The sequence below is a fragment of the Rissa tridactyla genome, chromosome 5 (genome assembly GCF_028500815.1).
Source record: "Rissa tridactyla isolate bRisTri1 chromosome 5, bRisTri1.patW.cur.20221130, whole genome shotgun sequence".
Classification (NCBI taxonomy): Eukaryota; Metazoa; Chordata; class Aves; order Charadriiformes; family Laridae; genus Rissa; species Rissa tridactyla.
The window spans coordinates 39,266,313-39,291,272 of record NC_071470.1 but is presented as its reverse complement, the minus strand read 5'-3'; the positions used below and the strand labels follow the sequence as shown (position 1 = coordinate 39,291,272).

The 24,960-nt window shown below is 40.7% G+C and overlaps 1 protein-coding gene across 3 annotated transcripts in view; it reads right to left on the bottom strand.

The window, feature by feature from the left end:
• ATRN (attractin) overlaps positions 1 to 24,960 on the bottom strand; it is a 162,824-nt gene that overhangs the window by 50,706 nt on the left and 87,158 nt on the right. For all 3 annotated transcript variants that reach the window (XR_008466845.1, XM_054204306.1, XM_054204307.1), the window contains exons 22-24: positions 23,603 to 23,697; positions 22,995 to 23,073; positions 22,438 to 22,595 (exon numbers count right to left, since the gene is read on the bottom strand). Coding sequence is in view for 2 of the 3 variants with exons in the window: in XM_054204306.1 (XP_054060281.1) it covers positions 22,438 to 22,595; positions 22,995 to 23,073; positions 23,603 to 23,697 (332 nt within the window). In the remaining variant the exon portion in view is untranslated. The remainder of the gene's footprint in view (positions 1 to 22,437; positions 22,596 to 22,994; positions 23,074 to 23,602; positions 23,698 to 24,960) is intronic.

Genomic DNA, 24,960 nt, shown 5'->3' with positions numbered 1-24,960 from the left:
AAAACTGGCTACACCTCTAGCTACCCAACAACATCTAAAAAATGCACTAGTTTTGAAATCAGTACACATGCATTTCAAAGGACTTAACGGCAAAGTACTTGGCCACAAAATATTTTGTGTAAAGGAAAAGCTATTTGAAGCCAGCTGACATTTCAGTAACAGCTGATATTTCAAACTCAAAATACTTGTGGAGTTAAACTACAGTCTGCGACTGATACAAATTTTGACAAACAAATTGGGGCAATTACATAACCAGGAATTGGTTTGCATTAGTACTCGAGTTTGTGCTTCAGGAGAAAAGAAACTTGAGAATAATTTCAAGAGAATAACTTTGTACAAAAATGGGTCCATATGACTCTTAGTCACTTCTTATTTTGAAACAAGTTCACCTTAAGCTGGCAAGTGCAACCACATCTAAAGTTATTTAAGCCCCCATTCTTGTGATTTAAAACTGCTTTGAACCCATTAAAAAGTACTTGAATTTCAGGTACCACTAAGAAAAATTAGTATCACCAAACTAATGAGAAATTCTGTAGAAACTTTTTTTTTTCCTTAGATATAGCAAGAAACAAACTTTAGCAACTCCTCTCCTTTACCTGTAATAAACAGATTTACAGATAAATCATCACGACATAACTCCTTCCACTTGTGATGGAAGCTACTGTTATTTTAGAAAAACAGAAGCCAAACTATTAGCCACAATGGGGATGAGGCAAATCTCTCTCCAAACTCAAAAAATTTCTAATATTATACATAGCATTAGTACTCCTAATCTAAACTTGTTAACTGAAGAACTGCTAACGTTTCATGTGTTCTTCACATGAACAACTTCAAATGTTCACTAAGAACATTTCAAGTGTGGCACTTTCATAACGTAATTCGGAGCATTTAGGGTTTCTAAATGCTTGAGAAAACATTAACAAACATAGAAAACTTTGTTTCTATGATTTTTCTTTCCCTGTTAACAATTCAGGATTATTTACATGCCATATTTTTGCCTTTTTCCACTATTGTATAAAGCGACTCAATTCACATCACTGCTGCCTTTCTTTTCAACCCTACTTCATCCTAGGGATGAGAAAAAGGGAAATTGAAAATGGTATTTTGAACAGGACACACTCCTAGAATAGAATTGTAAAGGAGAGAAAAATGAAGTCTAATTAACTTATGAAACCAGAGAAGTACAACAGAGAAGGCGCAACATGAAGCGGGCTACCGGAGTTTGGTACTTGCTGTGAATTCAGAAGATATCAAAAGGGTCCCTACTGCTAGTTCCATTAGCCTCACCTAGCAGGTGGGAGAACACTACAGCACTCGTGTTTTGAAAGTCTACGGGACCACACAGCACCGAAAACCATGGAAATTCAGAGATTTCAGGCTGCTTTGCTTTTTATTTAAATATAGCCCCAGTGCCAAAGTTAACGAACAAAAAAGCAGCACGTAAGACTGAAAGGCTGGGAGCTCCAAGGGCTTCCAAAGAGACAAAGCCAACAGCCAAACAAGCTGCAGATGACATTTATGTACATCTTCCTCTATTTCTTCCTCAGCAGCTCCACTGTCTCTTTTTTTTTTTTTTTTATGGTTAGAGGCAAGGATTCGATCTGACCTTGGAGAATACAGACAATAGCAACAGGATGCCGTGGCCTGAATGCTGAGTGCCTGAGCTTCTGTCAAAGGACCTCCTGTAAAACAAATGGCTTTTAAGTATTCTTGAGCGATGCCAAAGTCATCAAAACATTCATTTTGCCCTCTGTGATAGCGACGGGGGGATAGACTGCTATTCTGCTCAAGAGAAACATCATTCCCTGTTTCAGTTCTCCTTTAAACACAAATACAACGGTGCCCTAGTGAAACAGATGGCAGAAAACAGATACTGTTCTTGGTGCTCTCCACTCAACAGAAGGAGTGAGCCAACTCCAACAGCCTCGGTGGTGAGGTTTCAGGAAAAACCGAGCCAATCTAGCAATCCAGCTCCACCACCTAAAAGGTGGTCCCACCTCTGACACAGGCTGCTACTGCTGTTTCACACGTTCTGTGACCATCTTTAATGATCCAAGGCAAGTTGTTAAGCCAGCAAAGAGCTAATTGTAGGAATGCAGGGCTTTTTGCTGGTATTTTTGAGCTGACCCAGCTCACTGAGGGATTAGGCAAACTCAGCAGCAACCTAAGGAAGGAGCTGGGCAAGATGACCCGTTTTGGGCAGGTGGCTCTCAAATAGTCTCGATGATGTTAGCTCCCAGGACAACTTTTCAGAAGGAAGCATCTGTTTACTTCTGCAGATGAGATTTATGGGATTCAGTCACAGATTAAGACATCGAAATACAAGAATAGAGAGGTATATGCCTATCGTTCTTTTATACTCAACAGAAACCTCATCTGTGATTCAGTTGCCAATGTAGGTGTCTGTTACAGGATTATCTGAACAGTTCCAGATCCAAGTCTCCATCTATAACAAGAAGTTAAACACCCATGGCACACAAAGACATCTATTTGTAGACCCCTTGTCTTCAAACCGTTTAGATTGTTTAAATTTCCACAGTGCTTCCTTGCCCTGGGTGTCATGGATCGTGGAAGCTCCATTCACTGCCTAAGTAGGGGCAACCAATTGTAATTCACATCTGGCCCTAGGACATCTAACCTGGCCTCCAGCTGCTGCTCCAGAAGGGTGTGGGCCTCTGATAGGTCCTGTGTTCTGCCATCCTCTTGGCAGTATGTGCCCATGTTTAGGCACGGAATATCACACCACACCGCTGGACTGCAGGCAGCTGCATTTGTGGTAAGGCATACAGAAATCAGACGAGATGCTGAACAACAAGAAGGAAGCAGCTACTGATTTATTAAATCTGCTTTCAGTGTCAGGAAGCACAGAGACATTGGAAACTAGGTCAGCACATCCCAGTGTTAAAAGCTTAGATAATTCAATGAAAATGATGGAAGAACTTCATTGAACAGAAGAACTCAAATCCGGGATTCAAGCTTACAAGAACCACTTTGCTTCCTTCTTGCAAAACTCTTTGATGTGGTGGTAAGCTTACAAGTAGACAATTTTTCTAAGTCTGATCCAGAGTGGTAAAGCATAAGAAAAGCTCGCATTATAAGCCTGATAAGCAGGTTGAATAGCCTGCATCCCTGTTCTACCCACCTCAAAACACAAATCTGCAAACTTGAGTAAGATGAATCTGATAAATTCAGGCTGTAGCAGTCTTGAAAGGCAACTAATTCCAGTCAGAGACCTGACCAACATGTCCCAACATTAGGATATAGGTACAGAGGGAAATAATTATTTCTACCTTTCAGATCAGGCCATGGAGTAAACCACAAAGTACAGAGGAGCAGGCTGTCAAGACTACACCTCCTCTGTGTTAACACTGTCTATCACATCTGGAAAGAATAAGCTCATTAATATCTGCTCTTTCTTTACTTCTTTGAATTATGGTAGATCTTGGGGACAACGAACACGGGCTAACACTTCACAAAATGTTAGAGAACTAAACTATTAAATGTACACGATTATATTTGTAATCTAGGTAAGAGAGGTAATAGGCAAATACAGCAGGATGACTGATCGCTATGAGAAACCATGATCTTCTTAAAAGAATCTAATGAACTCTTATCTAATTTTTGGTGCTCACAAAGGAGAATATATACCAGTTTGGTTTTGGGTAGGGGGGGAACCTTATGTTAAAAGACAATTTCTTTTTGGATGCCAGGGGATCAGTTGCCCTCAGTCCTCCTTCACCTGGAAAAGGGCTGATGAGCATTATGCCCTGTCTTAGTCAAGACCCAAACTATCTGCATTCAGATGTACGAAGTACAGTTTGGCAATTTAACAAATGGATAATGGAATACAAATTTCAGTGAGTGAAGATATTTGACAGTGAAATGTGGATACTGAATCTCCAAAAGGGAAGAGCATTACAACTCCTTGCTTCTTCACAGGGTTGCAGGGTTAATGTTCAGTTAAGTGCAGAACAAGACATCTACACTGAGAAAACAAAAGGTATTTGCATCTCCAAGGGAACGAAGCAAAGCTTGTTACAAGACCATGATTACACCATCATTTTAACCCTTCCATAAGTGCTGCCGATGCCCAAGTGTGCGTCCACTCCTTTCCTTTAACCACTTGTTCCCATATTTCCCGTTACCCAGCAAGAGTGTACAGTGTATTTGCAGCTGTATGGTAAACCAGATCACACAACCCACTGCAGCTCAAAACTAATCTTTGCTGAACCAGCTTTCAGGTGGACTCATGCCCTGGTCACGGTCACTGCACCAATGGGATATGGTGCCATGTCACAGAGGCAGCAGGACATTCCCTTTCAGAGGCACCATGGATCTATTTTAAATGAACAGCTAAACTACACGTCAAATTTTGAAGTCAGGAAGTAAATTTAAGCTGATTTGACCCCTGCAAGTCTTCAAAAGCTGGAAGAACAACCTGTTCCCCAGGGAAAGATTTTCTAGACAGAAAAGTTACAGCAGACATTTGAGAGAAGGAAGGGTCTTACAGCAATTAATGGTAACTTGAAAAACTCTGACAAACAAGTTAAAATGGATCATGATTCAGAGATGGCACATCCCAGAGAGTTTGGAATACACCTAACAGTGTAGGTGTGGGCATCAGAAGGAGGCGTTGTGATGCTCAACTGAGTAGGGGATAACCACCCATAGCTGCAACACCAGCTGATCTGACAGCTAAAGGTCCAGAGAGGTGGATCGCAGAAAGCAGGGAAGTCCCAGACGTAAGCCCAGATTGATCTGCTCCTGCTTGCATTAAAAGAATTACTCAATTGATCGTCAGAAGCTCAAAAAACAATTTGCATCCAAGCACACTCAGTAGACTGCGGCTATATATTTTGTAGAAGAAAAACTTCTGACCAAGTTGGTGCAGCTGAAGAGGTTCACGTACTCAGATTTACATTCTACAACAAGTAAAAATAAAATCTCCACTAAAATTTGATTTTCACACCTACTACTACAAGCCACATTGCTCCTGTGTGGAGGACCAATGAAAGAGATAAATGACTTCTTCCTCACTTGCTGCAATACTAACTAAGCCATTGAGCTTTACAGCACAAACACTTGATACTGTGCAAATATAAAAACTAGTTCACTTCTGAACTTATACTGAGATGGAAATCGATTTATATTCCAATACTGTACCGCCTTACTGCAGTAGTCACAAATTGTCACTTTTCAGCTAATTGGCTGCAGTCAGCAGTTGGCTCAGAAATGCCAATTATATATGCTTTGTCTCCCCACGCGAGCTTTCAGATTGCTGTGCAGAGCAAACATGGGCATAGCTGTCTCTAAATTAAAAATAGTGCTTAAGATTTAGTCCCCCATTTCTCTGCATCAGAAAAATTACCACACAAATCTGACAAATGGGAAGTATTTGTTCAATAAACAGCCAGGTGTTGAATAGTGATGCTCATCTAAATTTAAAGTGCACTAGCAAACAATGTTCTGTAAAGTCCCATAATTGGAACAGCAATCTCAGATCAGACCCTGCACACCTACTCATTACAGAAATGCACTGCCAAGTGCTACAAGAAATCTGAGGCAGGGCCAGAAAAAAAAACCTCAGCTCTTATGAATGTCAGGCAAATACCTTAAAACTAAAGATCATCCGTTCCCATAGACCTTTGTCACAAACTCTCCCTATCCTGTCCACACACTGAAGGTGGCAATGGTCATGCAAGACAAGAGTGATAGGTAACCAGAGGCTATTGCAGCAATTTTGCAGGAGAGAAAAAAAAATAAATACAAAAATAGAAATAAAATACAAAACCACAAATAAAAATAAAAATAAATACAAACCAAAATAAAACAGCCTCAGCTCTGGCTTTCAGAGCTATGGCAGTAAAAGGGAGTAGCTGAAGTAACAGCAGAGGTAGGGCTGTGGTGGCCGTGAATCTCGGGGGTTATGCAGGCATTGGTGGTGGTGTCAGGCTGTAGGAAAATACATGGAAGAATTCACAGCCCTTAAACTCTCTTTTGACACTGGAGTTTGCGGTCAGTTGCTGGATGCTTCTCCCCGCGAGCTCCTGCTCTATGCCCGCTGTGAACAACAGCAGCACGCTGGTGGTTGGCATTAAAGGATTGTGAGAGATGACTTCCGATAAACCTTGCTGCAATGGGTTAAGAGGTACTGTCCCAACTCTTCTCCCAGGCAGGAGTTAAGTAGCCTCCAAGGAGGGTCAGAGAAGGAATTCACACCAATAATTCTGCCCCAGAAATGCACATTGCAACCTCTCAGGCTGATTTACAAGATGGTGGCTTTCCACCAAAGTCCTGTGTTTTGCATTGCAGCAATGAGGCCATCCTTGCAGGTGACTCCATAGGCACAGCAGCCGAGGTGAAACTGAAAATTCAGGCAGCAACTTCTAAAACAACTTCAGCAAAAATCCCTGTTGGCTTTGTAAAGTTTGAGAGAACATTCAGTGAAGAGGCAGCAATCAGGAGGATGAGGAGCACATCCAACAAGCTGAGATGGCCAAGTTATAATTCAAAAGCCAGTAAAATGGATTATCTCCACACTTCAGGTACAATCCCTCCCAAAGCAGAGAGCACAACACGCAAATAATTCTGCCTCATTTGGGTTCTTGCAAACATCTGAGCTAGTTGTTCCGTTCTTTCAACTTGTTGTTGTTGAATTCTGGTGAATTTTTACCTAAAACCTCACTCTTAAGACTAAAGTTAAAAATAGCGTATTTCATGATAACGGCAATTAAGTTCAGGCAAATTACAATCATCAACTGGAGACAAAAACTAAGAACATTAATCACTTCTATCACTAAACAGCACCGCAGACCAGTTATAGAAAAAGAACTCCTTTAAACTATATTAAGGGTTTGGAAACAGAATCAAACGGTCAAGACTCTCCCAACCTCACAGACTGCTGGCAGACAAAAATCTTTACTTACCGTTAGCCTCTCAAAACCTATGTATTGGTAAGGCATCCAGCTGAATACCTTTAAATGCAAATTTTATGCTTTGAATTCAAAAGGAAAAGGGTTTAAAAAAAAAAAAATACCAAAGGAAAAAGGTATAGAAGAGATGTAGTCACATTGCTCCTGCCCCCAAAACAACTGACTTCCAAAGTGCTCCTTTTTGTCCAAGAAGGGATTTCTTCTCGTCCATGCTTAACCTTGCAGACTGACCTACAGGTTTGGTAGAAAAGACCTGAAACAGGATTCTTAAAGCAATCCTATATGTTGCCTTTTTTAATTCTACCACCTCTAAGCAACAGCACCTTCTCAAGCACTGCACAAAAGCTTCATGCCATTTCTACATTAAACGTTTAATTAGAGGGGGAAAAAAACCCCCCACACTCTCTGCTAAAATGTTTTGCTTATTAATGCAATGCAGGTAAGGAATGCACTCCTTTCAGAGGAATTGAGCTGAGAAAAAACATGCAATAAAATCCCTCATTTAAAACAACAACAAAGAGATGCACATTTTCCACTGCTCGGTCTAAAAGCAACAAGTTCAAGAAGAGGAGGACTTCTTGAAAACCTGTACAAAATATCAACCCTTCCCACTGGACCTCGGATGTGTTTATGCTGCGAAGCTGTTTCGAGTTATTTTGAACTTGGCAGCAGGGATGCTGCTACACTCGGGCGCCAGCCGGAGCGCCCGACGGCTGGCAGGCGGCTCGCAGGGCAAGCGGCTGCTCTGCCGGCCGAGCCCCCGCATCCCGAGAGAAGTCCCAGCAGCAAAGCTCTGCTGGCTCCCAGAGCGCTAAGCAGTTTGCTCGTGCCCCAGAGAGAAGAAAAGAGGGTACAAGCTGCAGCTGAGAATAACGTTTTGGTTATGGAGTGAGTTTTCTTGCCACCAGATGAGTCTTTTAAAGAGAAATATGCTGATGTATTCCTTATTTTAAATGGATTTGGATTTATACGCGACTGCAACAATTATTCTGGAGACAAGGCAGTTTTGAGCTGCTTTGAAAAAAACTGTTAAAAATAAAACTAGACACGGAAAGCAAGCTGCTCGCATTGAAACACTCCACCCTACCCAGTTGCAAGTTCTCAAGTACCTCCCTCCAGTATCAGTCGCTGCTGTTTGGATGCATTTGTGAAGGATCCCGCTCCTTGGCTTCATGCCGTGCAGAGCTCTGACACCATCTGTGTGCAGAGTAAGTTACATTCATCAGCATACCAACTATTTACGGAGAGTTTCAGCACGGAAAAAAATAAAACTTTAGGGCACAACAGCTCAAACATCCTTTCAGACCCTGAAAGTCCAGCAAAAAGACGAACTTTACAGTCTACGACCACTTGTGTGCCAAAAGTTTAAAAGGAATAAAAGTTGTTTTCCTAAAGAGCTTGAAATGTGAGTACACAAGAGGGAATCAAGAATAGAAAGAAGAGTAAAGCAGCTAAATACACATTAGCAATTTTTTTATTTTTTTTTAGGCCGCAAAATAGCTAACAGATGGAAATCGGCAAAACCTTATGTCTTGCATCACTTCTGACCAGACAAAACACTGGAAATATATGCAAGACAGAGCTCGGTGTTGCAGTGGTATTAGTGGAAAAAAAGCTCTGTCTCCCTCTCCGAGGAAGCCATGATTTCTAAGGATCATCTGGGATGAAAGATTTAAAACGTTTATCAATCTGTATCACAAAAAGTTTGCGATATGCCAGCTGCAGAAGCCTCTACGGAAATTCTAAGGGTTTTACATCCTTAATAAAACAAAGTAGCAAAATAAGTATATATATTTATATATTATATATATTTTTAAACTATATATACAGTTCAAAGTCAATTAAGTATATATTTACATAGATAACCACATAAAAATACCTTTTAGTGACAACATTTCTCAACATTATTACACAATGCTGAAGCCACACGCTGTTTCAGACCTGGTGCCGTACTACCACGTGAAGGGGCAGGAACAAAAAAACTCCAACTTCCTTCCCTATTTGCAGGGAGAAAAATGCAGTTCTCCCCACTGCATACTCATAAACTGTAGGACTGGCACCCTGATCTGTGTTTCCAACATAAAACGACAGAAAAAACATCAGGTACTTTGGAAGGAAACTTTATGCTGTGGAGCACAGAGGATGCGAGCTGATGTAAGGGCTGATCAGAGGGCTGCCTCCGTATGTAGTAACAGGAACAGTTCTGAAAGAGCTATGAAGTCAGAAATCAGGGGCTGGGCTGTTTTATTCATCAAGGTTTTCTTTGCTGAGAGCCTCAGCTACGATTTTGCGTTAAAGAAATCTTAACATGAAAAATAACAACACTGCTGTGTAGGGAAAAATGAACCACCTATATATATGAGCTCTTATATTAGCATTAAAAAAGGACAGGTAGTTAGTATCTATCACTAAAGGCTTTGTAGAACATGTGTTTCACCACTTTGTCATGAAGAACTTCTCAGTAAAAAACTGAACTGACAAATCAATCGATCATGATTTATTTCAATCCCCATACTCAAAATAGTCACATAATTTAAAGGCACTTTGGGTCCAGGTGTAGGAACCAGGACAGTGCTAGTCTTGCGTGCAAAGCAGATTGTTTTAAGAAATAGCTATATGTGACACCCAAAATTAAGGAAAAAAAGAAAAAAAATAAACCAATTTAGAAAAAAACCCCAACCAAACAACAAAAATACTCAGTTGTCCCAGAAATGTATTATTATACAGGGCTGGGATAGTATTACACCGCCCTGACCCCAACTCTCCACACTGCTTGCCAACACTGCTGTGAGCAAGATTTGCCAATATGGTAAAAAAAATCTTAATAATACGCAGTCAGGAAACTAAGTGAGAGAAAAAGAAGTTTTAGAGACATTCCAGGAATGGTTTGTTTTTAACAAAAGCAGACCCACAGAGCCATCTGAGAGCTGTTATTTGAGCGCTGGTGGCTCTGTCTTCATTCTGTTAGCTAAACAAGCCAGAGGCTTTCTGGTTTTGTCACCCTGTGTTAGTTTGGGATATATTTTTCCCCTGTGGTTCACCCAGGCTGTATCTACTGTTGCATTTAAGCACGTTGGCTTCTTATATTTTATTGGCAGTGCACTTTTCTCCTCTTCATTAACTCTGCTCACTATTCTTTGACTCTTTAAATAAGCTTTCGTGTAAGGAAATATATCTGGCTCTTTTGGTAGCTGTAAAAGCTTCCCAGCAACAGCCCACATCGCTCGTTTTCTGAAATATATTTGAACTTGAGGCTTACGTTTACATTCAGTGGTGACACACTGTATTTTCAAGAAGAGCTATTCAGCAGAGAAGTACAGCAACTGCAAGCAACCAGCACATCACTACCCTGGGCCTCACCCAGGAGAAATTAATTGCCTAATGTGGACTTTTCTTGCATAGAAAATTAATTCTGCAATTTTTTTTATATTAGGCATATAATATTTTTATATTATGCATATAATATATATGCACATTATGTATATATATGCATAAAATAATATTTTATATTATGCTTTCCAGCCCTGCATCTTAAAAGGAAAAAAAAAAAAATATCAGCTTCCTTAAAACTAAAACCATCCATACACATCTTACTCTCATAGCTGGAGAAAACCTCATCCTAAGAAATCCTCCTGGTATTATTAAATCTGAATCTCAGTCTATGTACCTCCGTTCTCCCGTAAGTTTTCTTATTTATGCAGCTAAAGTTTTGCAAAGCTACAGGAGCAGACTTCCAATGCTAGACGAAGATATTACAATAAACCTTACAAACAAAGATACCTGAGTTGCTACAGTTCATCCCAAGTATAGCTCAAGTTGTCAATATAAAACCCCAATCCCATGCAACAGTATAGCACTTGGGGAAAGTTTAGCGTAAGCAATTTTCAAGGTTGCTAAAACCACCACCTCAGTAAAAGTACTGAAGTTACAACACATCCTAGCAAGGGTTAACTGCCTTTGAAAGAAACCCTAGTTTTTAAGGATTTAAGAAGCTGCTAACAAAAATACTACTTAATATGAAAGGGAACAACTTCTAAAAGGAGAAAAATGTCATCGGTTGATGCCAAAAATAAGTAAGCAGGAGCAGATAAAAAGGAAGCAGCTGTTTCATGTTTTAAAGTATCATTTAACTGTTCTGTTTTAAATCTTTCCATCCCCAGCAGAAGATGTCAGTTTGCCTGTTCAGAAAAATCAGCGTGTAATTGCATGTCTCCAAAAGTAATTACATTCAACAGCAAATTTCATCAGATTAACAAATTGATTTACGTTTCATTGTTCGGTTTAAAGCAAACCTCTCACCACAGCAAGAGAGTTGCAGTGAAAGAGGCTCGAAAGCACCTGCAGTTATATCTAAATAAAGGCAAGGGACATCATTAGCAAACAACTTTGGCATTCCTGTGCTTTCAGAAGAAAAAGAAAAAGAACATTTTTGGAACAGAAGGGTCCCAGAGAGCTAAGGATGATTATATCTCTGCACCTACATCTATTCTTCATTAAAGGTGCATGAGGCACACTAAGGACCTGGCAGAAAAACTTACCAGGATCACCATCCTCGGTACGGTTTCAAGCCTACGTAATTATTTTATCAAAGGAATCGCTACCTATCTATATGTATTTTATTCTCTTTAGCCAACAACAAAGACATTTTTTCTTTCGCTTTACCCTTACCGAGAGCTTTCATTCGATTAAGCTTGTGGCTTTTGATTACAGAACAACATTAATTTAGAGAAAGGCTGGAAACCTCCACGGGCCATGTCCAGTCCTCAGGGATATTCATGCCCTGTATCAAATGCCTAATGTTTCCTCCAGAGATGAGTCAGGGTATTAGAGTCAGTCACAGACCCTGCTTTTTAACTGCGGTACGGTTTCTTCGCTCTATCTTATTATGTGCATTATCAAAGCCTTTTAGTTCAGCTGTAAACCTCAAAGAGGTAACCCTAGAGAGCATCACTGCTGGCAATATGCACGTCACCTTAAAGAGGTCGAAAGCCTAAAATAAAAGGAAGGTGGAAGTGTGGGATCCGACATTCCTCCGTTGCTGTTTTTAAAGCCGAGGGGTACTGTCTTCCTCACCTGACAGGAGCTAAGGGTACCCCCAAAGCTTTCCTTGGCTGTAGCAAAGTGCCATCCATCACTTAGTTCTGCAAGAAAACAAATGCTTCCTGAACCACATTAAACACCGAATGGCAAGTAAAATTAAAGCTTAATTGAAACTGGTATTAAGACTCATGCTAATGGAGACCACCTGCTTTATGGGTAACAATGCCAATAAAAATAGCAGGATGGGGAAAAAGTATCAGAAGAAGAAATTTAATCCAAAACTGCTTTAACGAAGGAGCTTTTCTTTGAAAAATGAGACCTTGGGAAGATTTCAGTATTTGCATGCTGCTGGACACAAGAACCATGAAACATTAAAATAATGATGATAAAGATCAGAGTAAGAGCTTTGTCTGAGGATTGTGAAGATTTTTTAGGAATGTAATTCCTGTCACTTCATAAAATTTTGGTTACTATTTCCCACTTAAATAGCCACGTTCAGCATAAGAGAAAATGAGCCTGCTTTAATCAGCCAGAGCGCCATGCCTTAGAAGAATCTTAGTCTAGTTTATAATTCATCTCTACTCTGAAATCCAGCTGACACCAGCAGCATATGGTTCCACGTGAACTTTGTCTACACACTAACACAGGAAATATCTACTGGCTTAAGAAAGAGACACATTTACAACGTTATTGCCAGCTCCGCAAAGCCAAATAGATGTGAAGAGAATCTGCTCTCTCACATTCCTACATACATTTTCAGCATATCATTGTAAGCCAGTGGGAACTGCTTTACAGGTCAAAGGAGGCCATTAGTGAAAATAATACAATCCCAGAGCAAACCCTTCGGTTGCAATCAGCAGCAGAGCAGAAGTCTTTTGATGCATGGGAATAAACAGAGGTTAGGCTGTTCCCTTAGACTAACAACTAAGAAAAGAAGAAAAGGTCATAAAACTCTCAAAATTAGCAGTCGCGGGTCTAATACACAAAGCACTTGAATCTAAGTGTCATTTCTGAAAGCTTTATTCAGAGCAGAATCGTACTCCCACATCTATTTGAAACCTTATTCAATCGCAGCAGTGCAGCTCTTAACTGGAGCACCGAAATGTGTATTTTGCTTCAAAACTTGGATGCAGTCAACCTGGCAATACCCGCGCCAGCAATAAGTTAACAAAAGCAACATTAGGCAGTGATGGGAGGGCCCCAAAGGAAGGCAGTTCATTAAAGAGTACATAATCCAAGGGGTTTGCACGTAACAGTTTACATTTCACTCCTCGGGACAGCGCACACGGTGGTTTCTCCACCCACAGCAGCGGTTACGCGCGGCATAACCCGGGGATGCGCGCGTGGATACGCACAGGTTAGGGACAGTGTGACAGTCGCCCACTCCATCACCAAAAAAAAAAAAAGGGCTGCAAATGAAAGGCTGACTTAATTACAGCACGTTTGAGGCTGTCCTCAATTTTCAGGTCTCCCACTTGTTACAGTTTCTGCGCTTGAACTTTTGGCAGCTCCTCAGAAAGCAGTGATCAATTTAAGGGAGATGAATTGTTTCCACCTTTCAGTTCACCGTTCACAATTTCATCAGATGAACTAGACAGTAATTTAACATTTTGAGTGGGTTCACAAATATTTTCCGATTTCCAGCACCTTTTGGAATATCAAGAATAATTATGACAACACATTATGTGACTGAATTAAGCTATCCACACTGCATTAACTTTCTGTGTAGAAAGGAATAAAGCTTTAGAAAAGACTATATAGGCCCACAGTCCTGAAATAAATCAACTGGAGGAACCCAGAAAAAAGCTTCAACAGCCCGTGCAGAAGTTTGCGAAACTAAAAAAAAACCATAAGACAGCAGAAGCAACTTTAGCTATTTTTCCACTACAGCCTTTATGAAATCAGAGTGGATGGCGACAAATTTAAGTGACTTGAAAATTTCCCACTGGTTATCAAATACTTGCAGTCCTCAAAACACTGTAAGCGGTCTAATGCTGTTGCAGCGCTCCACCAAGCAGCACGTGCAGCGACGCCACGTAGTCGTGGAGGCACTTTTTTGAAACCCAACATGGTGAGGAATTGCCAGGCAACCAAGATGATTATGGGACTGGAGCACCTCCCTTATGAGGAAAGGCTGAAAGAGCTGGGACTCTTTAGCCTGGAGAAGAGAAGGTTGAGGGGGGACCTGATTAATGTTTACAAGTATCTAAAGGATGGGTTGAAGGAGGATGGAGCCAGGCTCTTTTCAATGGTTCCCAGCGACAGGACAAGGGGCAATGGGCACAAGCTAGAACATAGGAAGTTCCGTTCAAATACACGGAAAAACTTCTTTACAGTGAGGGTGACAGAGCACTGGAACAGGCTGCCGAGGGAGGTTGTGGAGTCCCCTTCTCTGGAGACTTTCAAGACCCGCCTGGATGCAGCCCTGAGGGATGTGCTTTAGGCAATCCTGCTCTAGCAGGGGAGTTGGACTAGATGATCTCTAGAGGTCCCTTCCAACTCTGAAGATTCCGTGATTCCGTAATATGCAGCAAATATTTAGTGAGATTTTGCAAACGGTATATTTTGTATGCAAAAGGCTGCAAAATCTGTTCGTCTTTTTGTTCCTTGAAGCATTTGGCTCATAATTAACGTTTAAGCGCATTCAAATTAAAATACTTCAACCAACGCGAGGGAAAGAGAGGAGGCAATTGCCAGTTAATGATACAATTACAAAGTGTGTTTTTTCCTTAATCAGCTCCTAAGCATCTTACATATACTCAGAAAGTAGAGATCAATGCAAAAGGCTTCATAGCGAGGGCTCTGAATCTGGGAGAAAACAAATCTAAAATCAAATGGGACAGAATGTTAATGAAAACAATTGTTTGGGTATGGAACAAGACAAGAACGCAAGTTTATACTTAGTGAGTGGTAGAAAACACCACGAACAGTAAGCTATAATGGAGCAGAAAGCTTACAGCCATTAAAAAGGGGTTGAAGTTAGCTATATTAGCAACTCTAATTTTCACTCCGTGAGCATTCAGGAGAGGGACTGACTGGAATCTGCTGCAGGTAAATACATGCTACTTTAAACATTGTTAAAAACTGCTGACATTTACCCAAGTACCAAAGACAGTTTCAAATTCTCACCATTAACTACTTGTCAGCTCCAGAACTGAAGTTTCACCTCTGACTGAGCTGACTTTTCTCTGGATGGAAACCCATGGAAAGAAGTCCTCTGAAAGTTTCTGCACTGAGTATCCTTGCTTCTTACTGCAATATTGTATAGCTGATTATTTGTATTCTATAGCTCCTTTCTAATCTGAGATATATCTTGAAAGACTAACAAAGCAAACTCACAACAGAGATTAAGAAAACAGAAAAAACAGTGGGGCAAAAGATTGTATTACGTTGACATGACTACAGAAAAAAATCAACCCTAACAACATCTACTAATATCCTTTTCTAAAGGGCGTGCTCTCATTTCAGTGGAAAATAAGGAATATTTAGGGCAGTGCTTTCCAAGTGAAAGAGAGAAAGGTGAACAGCTGTAGTTTGCACCACACTTAAAAAGTCACCACGGCCGTGCCAAACAAAGTTCATTTCTTTAGCAGAGAGAAGCCACAAAGCAGAGAGAATGGAAATATCAAGACATTTTTTGACAAGACCTTACCTGGGTTTTCAAGAAAGCTTGGCAAGCTGAGGTTTTAAGTGAACTCCGCAATGGAGCTTTCATACCCGGAAACCACTCAGGCAGGAGGCGTTAGGAAGCAGACTGCTGTATTTTGAAGGCTTTCTGCATTTTGCAGCTTTAGTTCTTTTACAAAATAATCAAGTCATTAAAGCAGGGAGGGAAAGACATCCTAAACCAATATACTTGACAAAAAAAAAAAACAACAAAACAAAACCCTGAACTGAAGTGGTTTTGAAGAGAGGTGGAGCAAGAAGGAAAAAAAAAGCCAGAATTCAGCATTGGCAAGGACACAGCTATCTCTAACACAAAAGAGCATTTATACTCTCCCAAGTCCAGATTTTAACAGGCAAGAAAAGTGGGAAAGAGAGACAGATTTCAATCAAGGAGTTCAGGATAAAGTTTTGAATATTTTTCAAAAAATAACGTGGATTGTAGATTAATTGCTCTGCAGTAAAGACTCCACATTTCTGAAGTTCTCTGTTGCAAGATGTAGTATATACATAAACACTTCTGTTTAGATACATCTACTGTATCTAAATTGAAAATAAGCCAGGATAAGACAGTGTACTTACAATGACTGCTTATTATGATATTCAAACAAACAAAAAAGTCCCAAAATACCAATTGGACATGCTGCACTGCACAGAACAGACCAAACACATACATAAGCTGCAAGGTGACACACACAGACACAAGGAGAGAATATTTTCCAGCAGTCTGGCAGTAGCAGAGTTTCACTGACTTCATCATACTACTTATATTAAAAACACTCTTAATTTCAAAAGGGAAATTGAAACATGTTCTGTAGCTGCATAAAGTTTAATAGTGTAACTGCCAACGAGCAGAACTGTAGGAGGCAGTCTCTGAGATAAGAAAAACAGTTTGCATCCTGGCCATACGGCAACACGTAGTTTTAATTAACGAGTCAGCTTGCCCTGAAGGACTAAACCCAACCGCACAGGAACTTTTATGCGGTGAAATAAGGGACAACGACTTAGAAAAAGAAATAAGGGAGGGAATGTGGGAAAGCCGTGAGTAAAAAAAAATATTCCTGAAAAGAAAGGAGCATGGGGTGAGTGCTGAAGAAGCAGTCAGGAGAGCAGAGAAGTCAGGAAGTGATAAGTCACCCCTTGGCTCTATTTTAAATCTTGTAGTGAACCCCAGTCAAGGATCGACAGCTAGGAAGTCTTTGTCCCAAAAAATCCATACCTTGAGTTATCTTCTATTTTATCTTATTAAAGATAAACTTCTACAGAGAGCCAAGACTTTACAAGAAGAGGAAAAACAGGGAAAGTAAGTAGGAAAGACACACAGAAAGGACAGGTAGGAACACAGACTGCAATTAAGGGCAATTGAGGGCAGCTCAATCCGCTATGGAAGATTGCACAAGACCTAGAAGGACACAGTGAGTCCTGGAGAAAAATCACACTTTTTTACTGACTTTCCTCTAGTTTTTCCTCTATGGAACCATTACTTTTCGTAATACCATCTCCTAGTCATCAACTGCTCTGAAGAAAATTATCAGGATGGTGAAGAGGGAAAAGAAATGTTAGAGTAAAGCAGTACCCCTGGGCGATATGAGAAGCGTAGTGTCAAACTGTACAGCGTTTTAGTATCCAGTGTGGAAAAGCTTTCATGTGGCATCAAGTCTGACAGCACAGTTACACCAGATGGAGAACGGACTGAAAGTAAAGGCAAAAGCAGATCTATATGACTACAGGTTCTTTGTGAAAGAGATATGACAACCCTCACGAGAGTAGACCTACCAAATACAGGCTAAGATAAGGAGACAGTGAGGTGGATTGAAAACTGGCCTAATGGTTGGGCACAGGGGATGGCAACCAGTGGCATGAAGTCTAGTTGGAGGCCAGGCTAGCAGTGTACCTCAGGGATCAGTATTGGGTCTGATCTTAATTATTGATCTGGATGGTGCAACAGAACGTACACCCAGCAAGTTTGTAGGCAACATCAAACTGGGAGGAGTGGCTGATACACCAGAGGGTCATGCTGCTGTCCAGAGGGACCTTGACAGGCTGAAGAAATGGGCCAACAGGGACGTCATGAAGTTCAACACGGAGAAGTGCAAAGGTCTGCCCCTGGGGAGGAACAACCCCAGGCACTGATATAGGCAGGGGGCCACAGAGCTGGAAAGCAGCTTGGTAGGAAAGGACCTGGTTGTCCTGGTGGACATCAAATTGAACATGAGCCAGCAATGTGCCCTTGCCACAAAGGAGGCCAGTGGTATTTGCTTACCTTGCAACAGCTGTGTTAGACAAAGCATTGCCAGCAGGTTGAGGGAGATGATTCTTCCCCATCTACTCAGTGTTGCTGAGGCCACACCTGGAGTACGGGGTCCAATTCTGGGCTTCCCAGTACAAGACATGGACATACAGGACAGTGTCCAACAGAGGGCCACAAAGATGAAGAAGGGACTGAAGCATCTCTCCTGTGAGGAAAGGCTGAGAGAGCTGGGACTGTTCAGCCTGGAGAAGAGAAGGCTCAGGGGAGGTCTCATCAATGTCTATAAATACCCGAAGGTAAGGTGCGAAGAGGATGGAGTCAGGCTCTTTCCACTGATGCTCAGTGATGGGACCAGACGCAATGGGCACAAAATGAAACACAGGAAACACTTTTTGCCTGAAAGGGTGACCAAGCACTGGCACAGGATGCCCAGAGAGGTTGTGGAATCTTCATCCTTGGAGATATTGAAAAGCTGCCTGGACGTGGTCCTGGGCTACTTGCTCTAGGTGGCCCTGTTTGAGCAGCAGGTTGGACCAGGTGACCTCCAGAGGTCCCTTCCAACCTCAACCCCACAAGGAGCCTGCGATGAACACCGTGCTGTTCATCAAATTTAGGAGTGCAAAATACAGACTCGAGTCTCCAACAGTTGTTAAAGGATGCAGAAGAAAACTGGTTTTATCTTACACTCAGATAACCAATGTGTCTGGGTTGCTGCGAGAAAGGAAGGAGGAATGTTATATTGAGTTATGACGAGATCTCCAGTGAAAGGAGGTGCAGGTGGGCTTCCTGAAGAATGACAAAGCCATAGCAAAGTAACAAAGAACTGCTATTGCACACATGAGAAAGGACTGAGACATTCAACACCAATAGGTATTTGGAAAAAGACAGCAGAAAAACATCAACTGGGGGGGGGGGGGGAATTCTTGGCTGTGAACTGAAGAACAAGCTAAGAGAAATCGTAAGGACCATATATTCCTGGATGCGATATCACTGCCAGACTTCTTCACAAAAGGTTCTTTCAACCCGTAAGAGCTGTTGCTATTTTAGCCTTTGTTTTATAACAAAGTGTAAGTAAAAGGATGTGAAGAAGAGGTGGTGATATTATATTACCTTGGATTGAGTGCACATAAGCAAATTCATACTAAAATAAGGATAAAACGAGTTAAGTGTTGTAAGAGAATCAAAGTTCATTCTTTTTAAACATGAGAAATTAAATAAAGACAGTAAAATCAAGTGGACTAAGGAGATAAGGAAGGGGAAGGCCATCTAAGTATTTCTCTCAGGTCAAAGATGCAAAACTATTTGAAAGCTGCATCCTCAGAACTAAACTCAAAAAGGACATTAGGAACAATTAAAAAGTCTACGCATTATGGAGAGGAAAGGATTCGTTAGCAAGAAGCCACAAAGTAGTACAGAGATAAAATATGAACTGCCAAATGTCAAGCTGTGCTAGACCTCTGCAGACTATAAACAAAATAGCAAGAGATGCTTCAGCCATACAAGTAAAGGAGACCAGAAAGGCAAAGGGAAGAGGATATGCTGTAAGGATAGGCAAGAGATCAAAACCAGTCAGCTGCATCCCTAAAACTAAATTACAGTCCTCATTAAGGACAAGGACACTGAACATAGGTGCAAGGCAAAGTGTCTAAATGGAACAAAGTTATAAAAAGATACACAAGCAAGGTGGGGAAAAACCTCAAATATTTCAACGTGTTCAAAGGGGGTGAAAGCAGACAGCACGCATCCCAGCACTCCAAAAGAAATGGCAGATGAAATAATGCCTCTGGTAGCAAGCTGTTAATCTACCAGCTGAGCATGGCACTACGAAAAATTTAAAACTTGTATTTAGAAGAGGAGGAAGAATCTAGATATTCACACTCCCAAGACCTCAATAGCCTGAAAAGTTTTAGGACAAGTTTTGAATAGAACTGAAGTAGCACATGAAAAACTAAATTCAACAAGCAACAGAGCTGACAACAGTAAACGATGATACACCAGCCCACTATTTTCTGTCTGTAAAAATAATTAATTGTATAGACCTAGGAAGTACAACTGAGTTAATCCAAATTTCATTATGGGTTTCAATACATCGGAAATTCCTGGGTGAAATAAAGATGGTGTCGATTATTTCAAGAGTCATAGCGGTCAAGGGGGGCAGAAGTTAGTTCAAGGATAGCACTTGGACAGACTTTGACTGATATCTTCATTAATGGCGCAGACCCAAAAAGCAAGTGTGCTAACTGCACAATCTGCTGACAAAGTTGAAGGAGATCATCAATAAAAATATGGAAAAGAACGACACAGAAGAACAACTAGATGATTTTCAGGACTGGCAATACTATGCAGTAACAGCAGCAGGATAACATTTTACGATGCTATTAGGGACTGAGAAGAATGTTCGCTATCAATACTGGGAGATCATCAGTTGGAAACCAAGGATGTGAAAGAATAGGGTATATTGGTCCATATTAAAAGGAATAAGGACTATTAATTGCTACAGCCATGAGAAGGAGCAAAGGAAAATACTGCCATAAATGGTCCTAGAAAGATCCATAAAGAACCTAGAGGTACCGCTGCATAAAGCAATGGTGAGACCTGATCTCCATGACTGACCAAAACTGTTCAAGCAAGATTAAGACAAGCAAGGGCAGAGGAAAAACAAATGAGGCAACTGAACCTGAATAACCTGTTTCACAGGACAAGATGATGAGGGTTTGTCTGGCTTAAGCCAACAAACACAGACTAAAGTCTGAGAGAGGATATGACCTGTCCAAATTCATCCCGGGGGAAAGAGGGAAACCCATCTGCCAAACAAGATGATGGAGGGGCACTTAAGCTCAATGACAACACCGGCATAGGAAAAGCTAGCAGAAATTCACTCTAAGTACAGGTAGGGTGGAGACTGGAGTAAACACAGGAGAGCTTAAGGGATAGGAGACAGCGCTGTCTTAAACATTTACAAAGTCCTAACACAGTTCTGCATTAAGAAATAGCAAATAAATCTATCAGGGTAAGGTACAGTGCAGCCCTGATTATGGAAAGTAATCTATCAGTCAACATAACCTGTAAGTTAAATAAAATATGATTTTTTTCTGACTCCTGCGATTACCAATTTGATAAAAAAGCCTGAATATTTAAATAAATCATGACACAAGTGCCCACCTTCATACACAGGATGTTACTTCCCCTACTGAAATCAGTACTTAAATAAAAACAACGAGGCTTAGTACTTGCTGTTTGCAGCTCTTGCAAATTCCTCCGCATCTAGAAATTAGGACTTGACAATGAACTAAGACTTTATCGAAGCGTAAAGTAAAAACTTTCCAGCTGGAAAATGATTACCAATATTGTAAGTCATATTAAAAAGAACCAAAATACAGTCCAAAGCCACTCTATCAAATCTACCGTCTGCAATCAACAAGACAAAGCTTCCTGAGTACATAAACCCCACTGTTTTTACCAGAAGGTGATGCGTACATTTCACAAGCATTCCAAATTTTTTTTTTTTTTTTTAAAGTTCAGAAATACTTTGAAAAATATCACTATGGCTTAAGGACCTTTTTTCCAGGTGGACCTCACTTCCTTGCTCATTATTATCACGTGCATTATCTTTGTTGCAAGTGATCCGTATGGTGAGTTTGTGTGACTGATATGTCTGAAATATCAAGTAAATTAATGTGAAATCGTCAGCTTTCACATAATAATTGGCTGAATAAGGATGAAGATGGAAGAATTCGGGTTCCCACATTTGACCAAGGTTCTTAAAAAAACCCAGCAGAATTCAAATATACAGAGCCCCATTTGAGATCTCTGTTCCAAACCTAGAAGTCCTTTTGCCCTTCAAAGGACACGTGTATCACTCTGAGTACACTGCAGGTTGATACTTGACTTAGCCCAGAACAAGAAGGTGGCCAACATTTCTCCAAATTATTAGTTGCCACAGCAGTTGCTGTTTCTGTGATTGCAGTCTATGATCTACAAGTGCCTTCATGATCCACCAAGCTTCATCCACTGCTTCTTCAGCACTAGCATTATCATCACAGTCAGTCTGACACCTGAGGCAACACGTGTGTTAGCTGACTCCACTGATTTAAGCTTCACCTTCATCCTATTCTGCAGGTACCACCAGTCTTGGGCAGCACAAGGAGAAAGGGGGGTGCCTTTTGAGAACAAGACGTCAAACAGAGACACTAAGGACATTTCCTCTGTTTTCTCATTCCAGGCTTTGGGTTTTGACTATACGAGTCTTTATTTTCTTCAACATCAGTACCTACACATTTAAAGTCAGACCTCATTAGAGCATAGCCCTGTTAATAAGCAAGCATCCCACTTCATTTCACAGCACATTTTCAGATCCACTGGGCTGAGGCAATACCAGAAGATGATGCACCTTTTTGCTCTTAATCAGGAACATCAAAGTCTTTGTCCTCTGCAGGATTACACTGAGAACTGATTCAGCTTGGACCACACAAAGTACACCAAATTGCCACATCGCTTGAGAGAAAGAAAAAAGTACTTTTAAATAATTGTACACATTTTAAGAGCTCCTACCTGTATTTTTATCGGCCAGGTGAAATTGCTGACATAAACGAAGAAGGTGATGTTTGGGTTGTTGCGGAAATCAAATTTCTCATTGGAGAAACTGTCCTTGTATTCTTTTATATTCGTTCTTGAAACAACTGGAATTTCCTCCCCAGCCTGCGTGCCAGCTGTTTTGAAGAGTTAAAAATTAGTAAGAAAAGATGTTTCATGTACATTCTAAGTGGCAAACAAAAAGGGTGAAGCATCCTGAATTTCAATGTTACAAAATTAACTGTTCATTTGAACACTACTTATTTTAAGCTGCATTGCATTATCAAAACCACTGAATGCCAAAATATTGCTTTACTAAAAATCAAATTTGCACCTTTGATGTTTCCAAAATACACTATTGAGACAGAAAAATATAGTTCTTTTTAATATTTTACTTCTGCCCTCCAGGCCTAACATTTAAAACCATTACAGAACAAGTTCATAGTTAAAAAAAAGTTTCCCCAACAAAACTTGCATTTCTTGAAAACTGGTAACTGAAACAAGCTACCAAGAAACTTAGGTCATGCTCATTTTACCTGCAAAACTTGTGGACCAAGTAATGTTGAGGTTGAAGTTTTTGGATGCATTGATAAACATGTCTAGGTCTCTGTTTTGCTTGGGGGAGAAAAAGAAGAAAAGCCATTTTTAGGATAACAATTTTACTACACTGTTTCCTAGCAAACCTTCATTGAAAAAAAACCCCAAAACCCTGGAATTTGTTATTTACATGAAGCAAATACATCAAGCAAAAAACTATTTACATTTTCTGAAAGCAGTATTGTCCTCCCCAAGGAAAGCATAATAAAGAACAAAACAAGACACAGGCATAGAATAAATCAGGAAGAATAGAGACACAATGTATTGTGTGAACAACAAGCAAAACTAGAGTTGCTCAGCAGTTGTTCAAATAACTGTAAAGAATCAACTGTGGTTCCCTTACAAAATTTTACCATGAAGATTTGGGACTGCATGGCCTAGCCAAGCTCCAAAAGTTTTGATTGTTTCGTGGAGCTGGACACATGGGCCATGTTAAGAGACTACACCTGGAGACTCGCAGAACTGTAACTATTCATCACCTCCATGGCCAGGAGATGATAAACATATACCCAAAGGATTAAGTTTAAAGGGAAAGTAGAAAATTTACCTCTTCGGGCGTTGCTACAAAGTTGATTGCTGTGTAATAGCGATCATCCTCTTGAGAAAGGCTGAAGGTGAACTGATAGTCAATGAGAAGAGTATCTGTAAGGAACACATGGAGAAAGTTATCCCATGTCTTAGAATAAAATAATCTTCTGCAAGGCAAGGCATGATGTCGCTGAAGTGTTTCTTGCACCGAGAGTGCAACTAGGAATCACCATGCTGTTACAAATGACTCCAATCTATGTATGATCCCAGACCATAGGGACAAAAACCTATTTTGAAGTTGAGACTAGAGGGGAAAAAGATTCTGCTTACATTTTCCAGGCAATAGCCTCCAGCCTTAATCTAAATGACCGTTCATACCTATACATTGTAAAAAACATGCCAAGACGTTTACTTTTTCTGTACTGCAATACCTCCGCAGGGAACACTAGCAAAATAAAGTAAGAGTGTATAATCCCCAGTTGGGAGGGGACTGAGTTCCATGCAGGGTAAGTTTCTGTACATCAGTGGACCATATAGGGAGGATTTCTACAGAGCAGCTACTTGTTAATGGACACAGCTGCCATCCATCTCTTGGTCACATCATGTCCAGGCATGCCAGGACCACCTGTATGCCTACCTGTATGCCCTCCTGTGCTCATGTCTGCCTAGGGCTGGGGTTATCAGCGCTCTGTTAAACAGCGCACAGACAGTTTTGGGGATACCTAACACCAGTCTCAGCATCCTTTTATTAAAACACAGTATGACTTTTACATATTCCCAAACCCCTGCAGAGATATTCTAAGCAATAATAAATACGAAGCCATACACCAGTTGTTATTTTTCTTTTATCACTTCCTGGAGGCCCCAAGGGGGTCTATGCAAGCTGCATAGACACGAGCTAGACAACCTTCTGACATCTACCCACAACTCCTATGAAGCACGAAGATAGAAATTTCAAGGAAGAAAACCAAATGAGACTTAATCTGCATAGCGTGAGGTTCTTCCTGTAAGAGTTGTAGAGTTCTGCCTTTTTCCTCTTTTTGCCCACTTTACCACCCCTGCCATTGGCAGAAACAAATTAGGTCATCCTTGCAAAGAGACTGTCGTGAGAAGGCATCAGTGCCCTTGTTCGGCTACGCAAGCAGAATTCAAATTTGGTAAATGCAGCATGTAGATAAATTTCTATGTTGCACAGAAATACTATTTGAGGCCTGCATCTTTATGTAATTTAAGATTACATTTATCCATGCCTGCCAGTATGCTGATTACTAATATTTGCAAATAGAAGCTGGAGAGTTTCCATTAAGTAATCTGAATCTTGGCAAAGTATCTTCTTGAATTGCACGGGAATCCAACTGTTCATTTCAGAGGAAATGT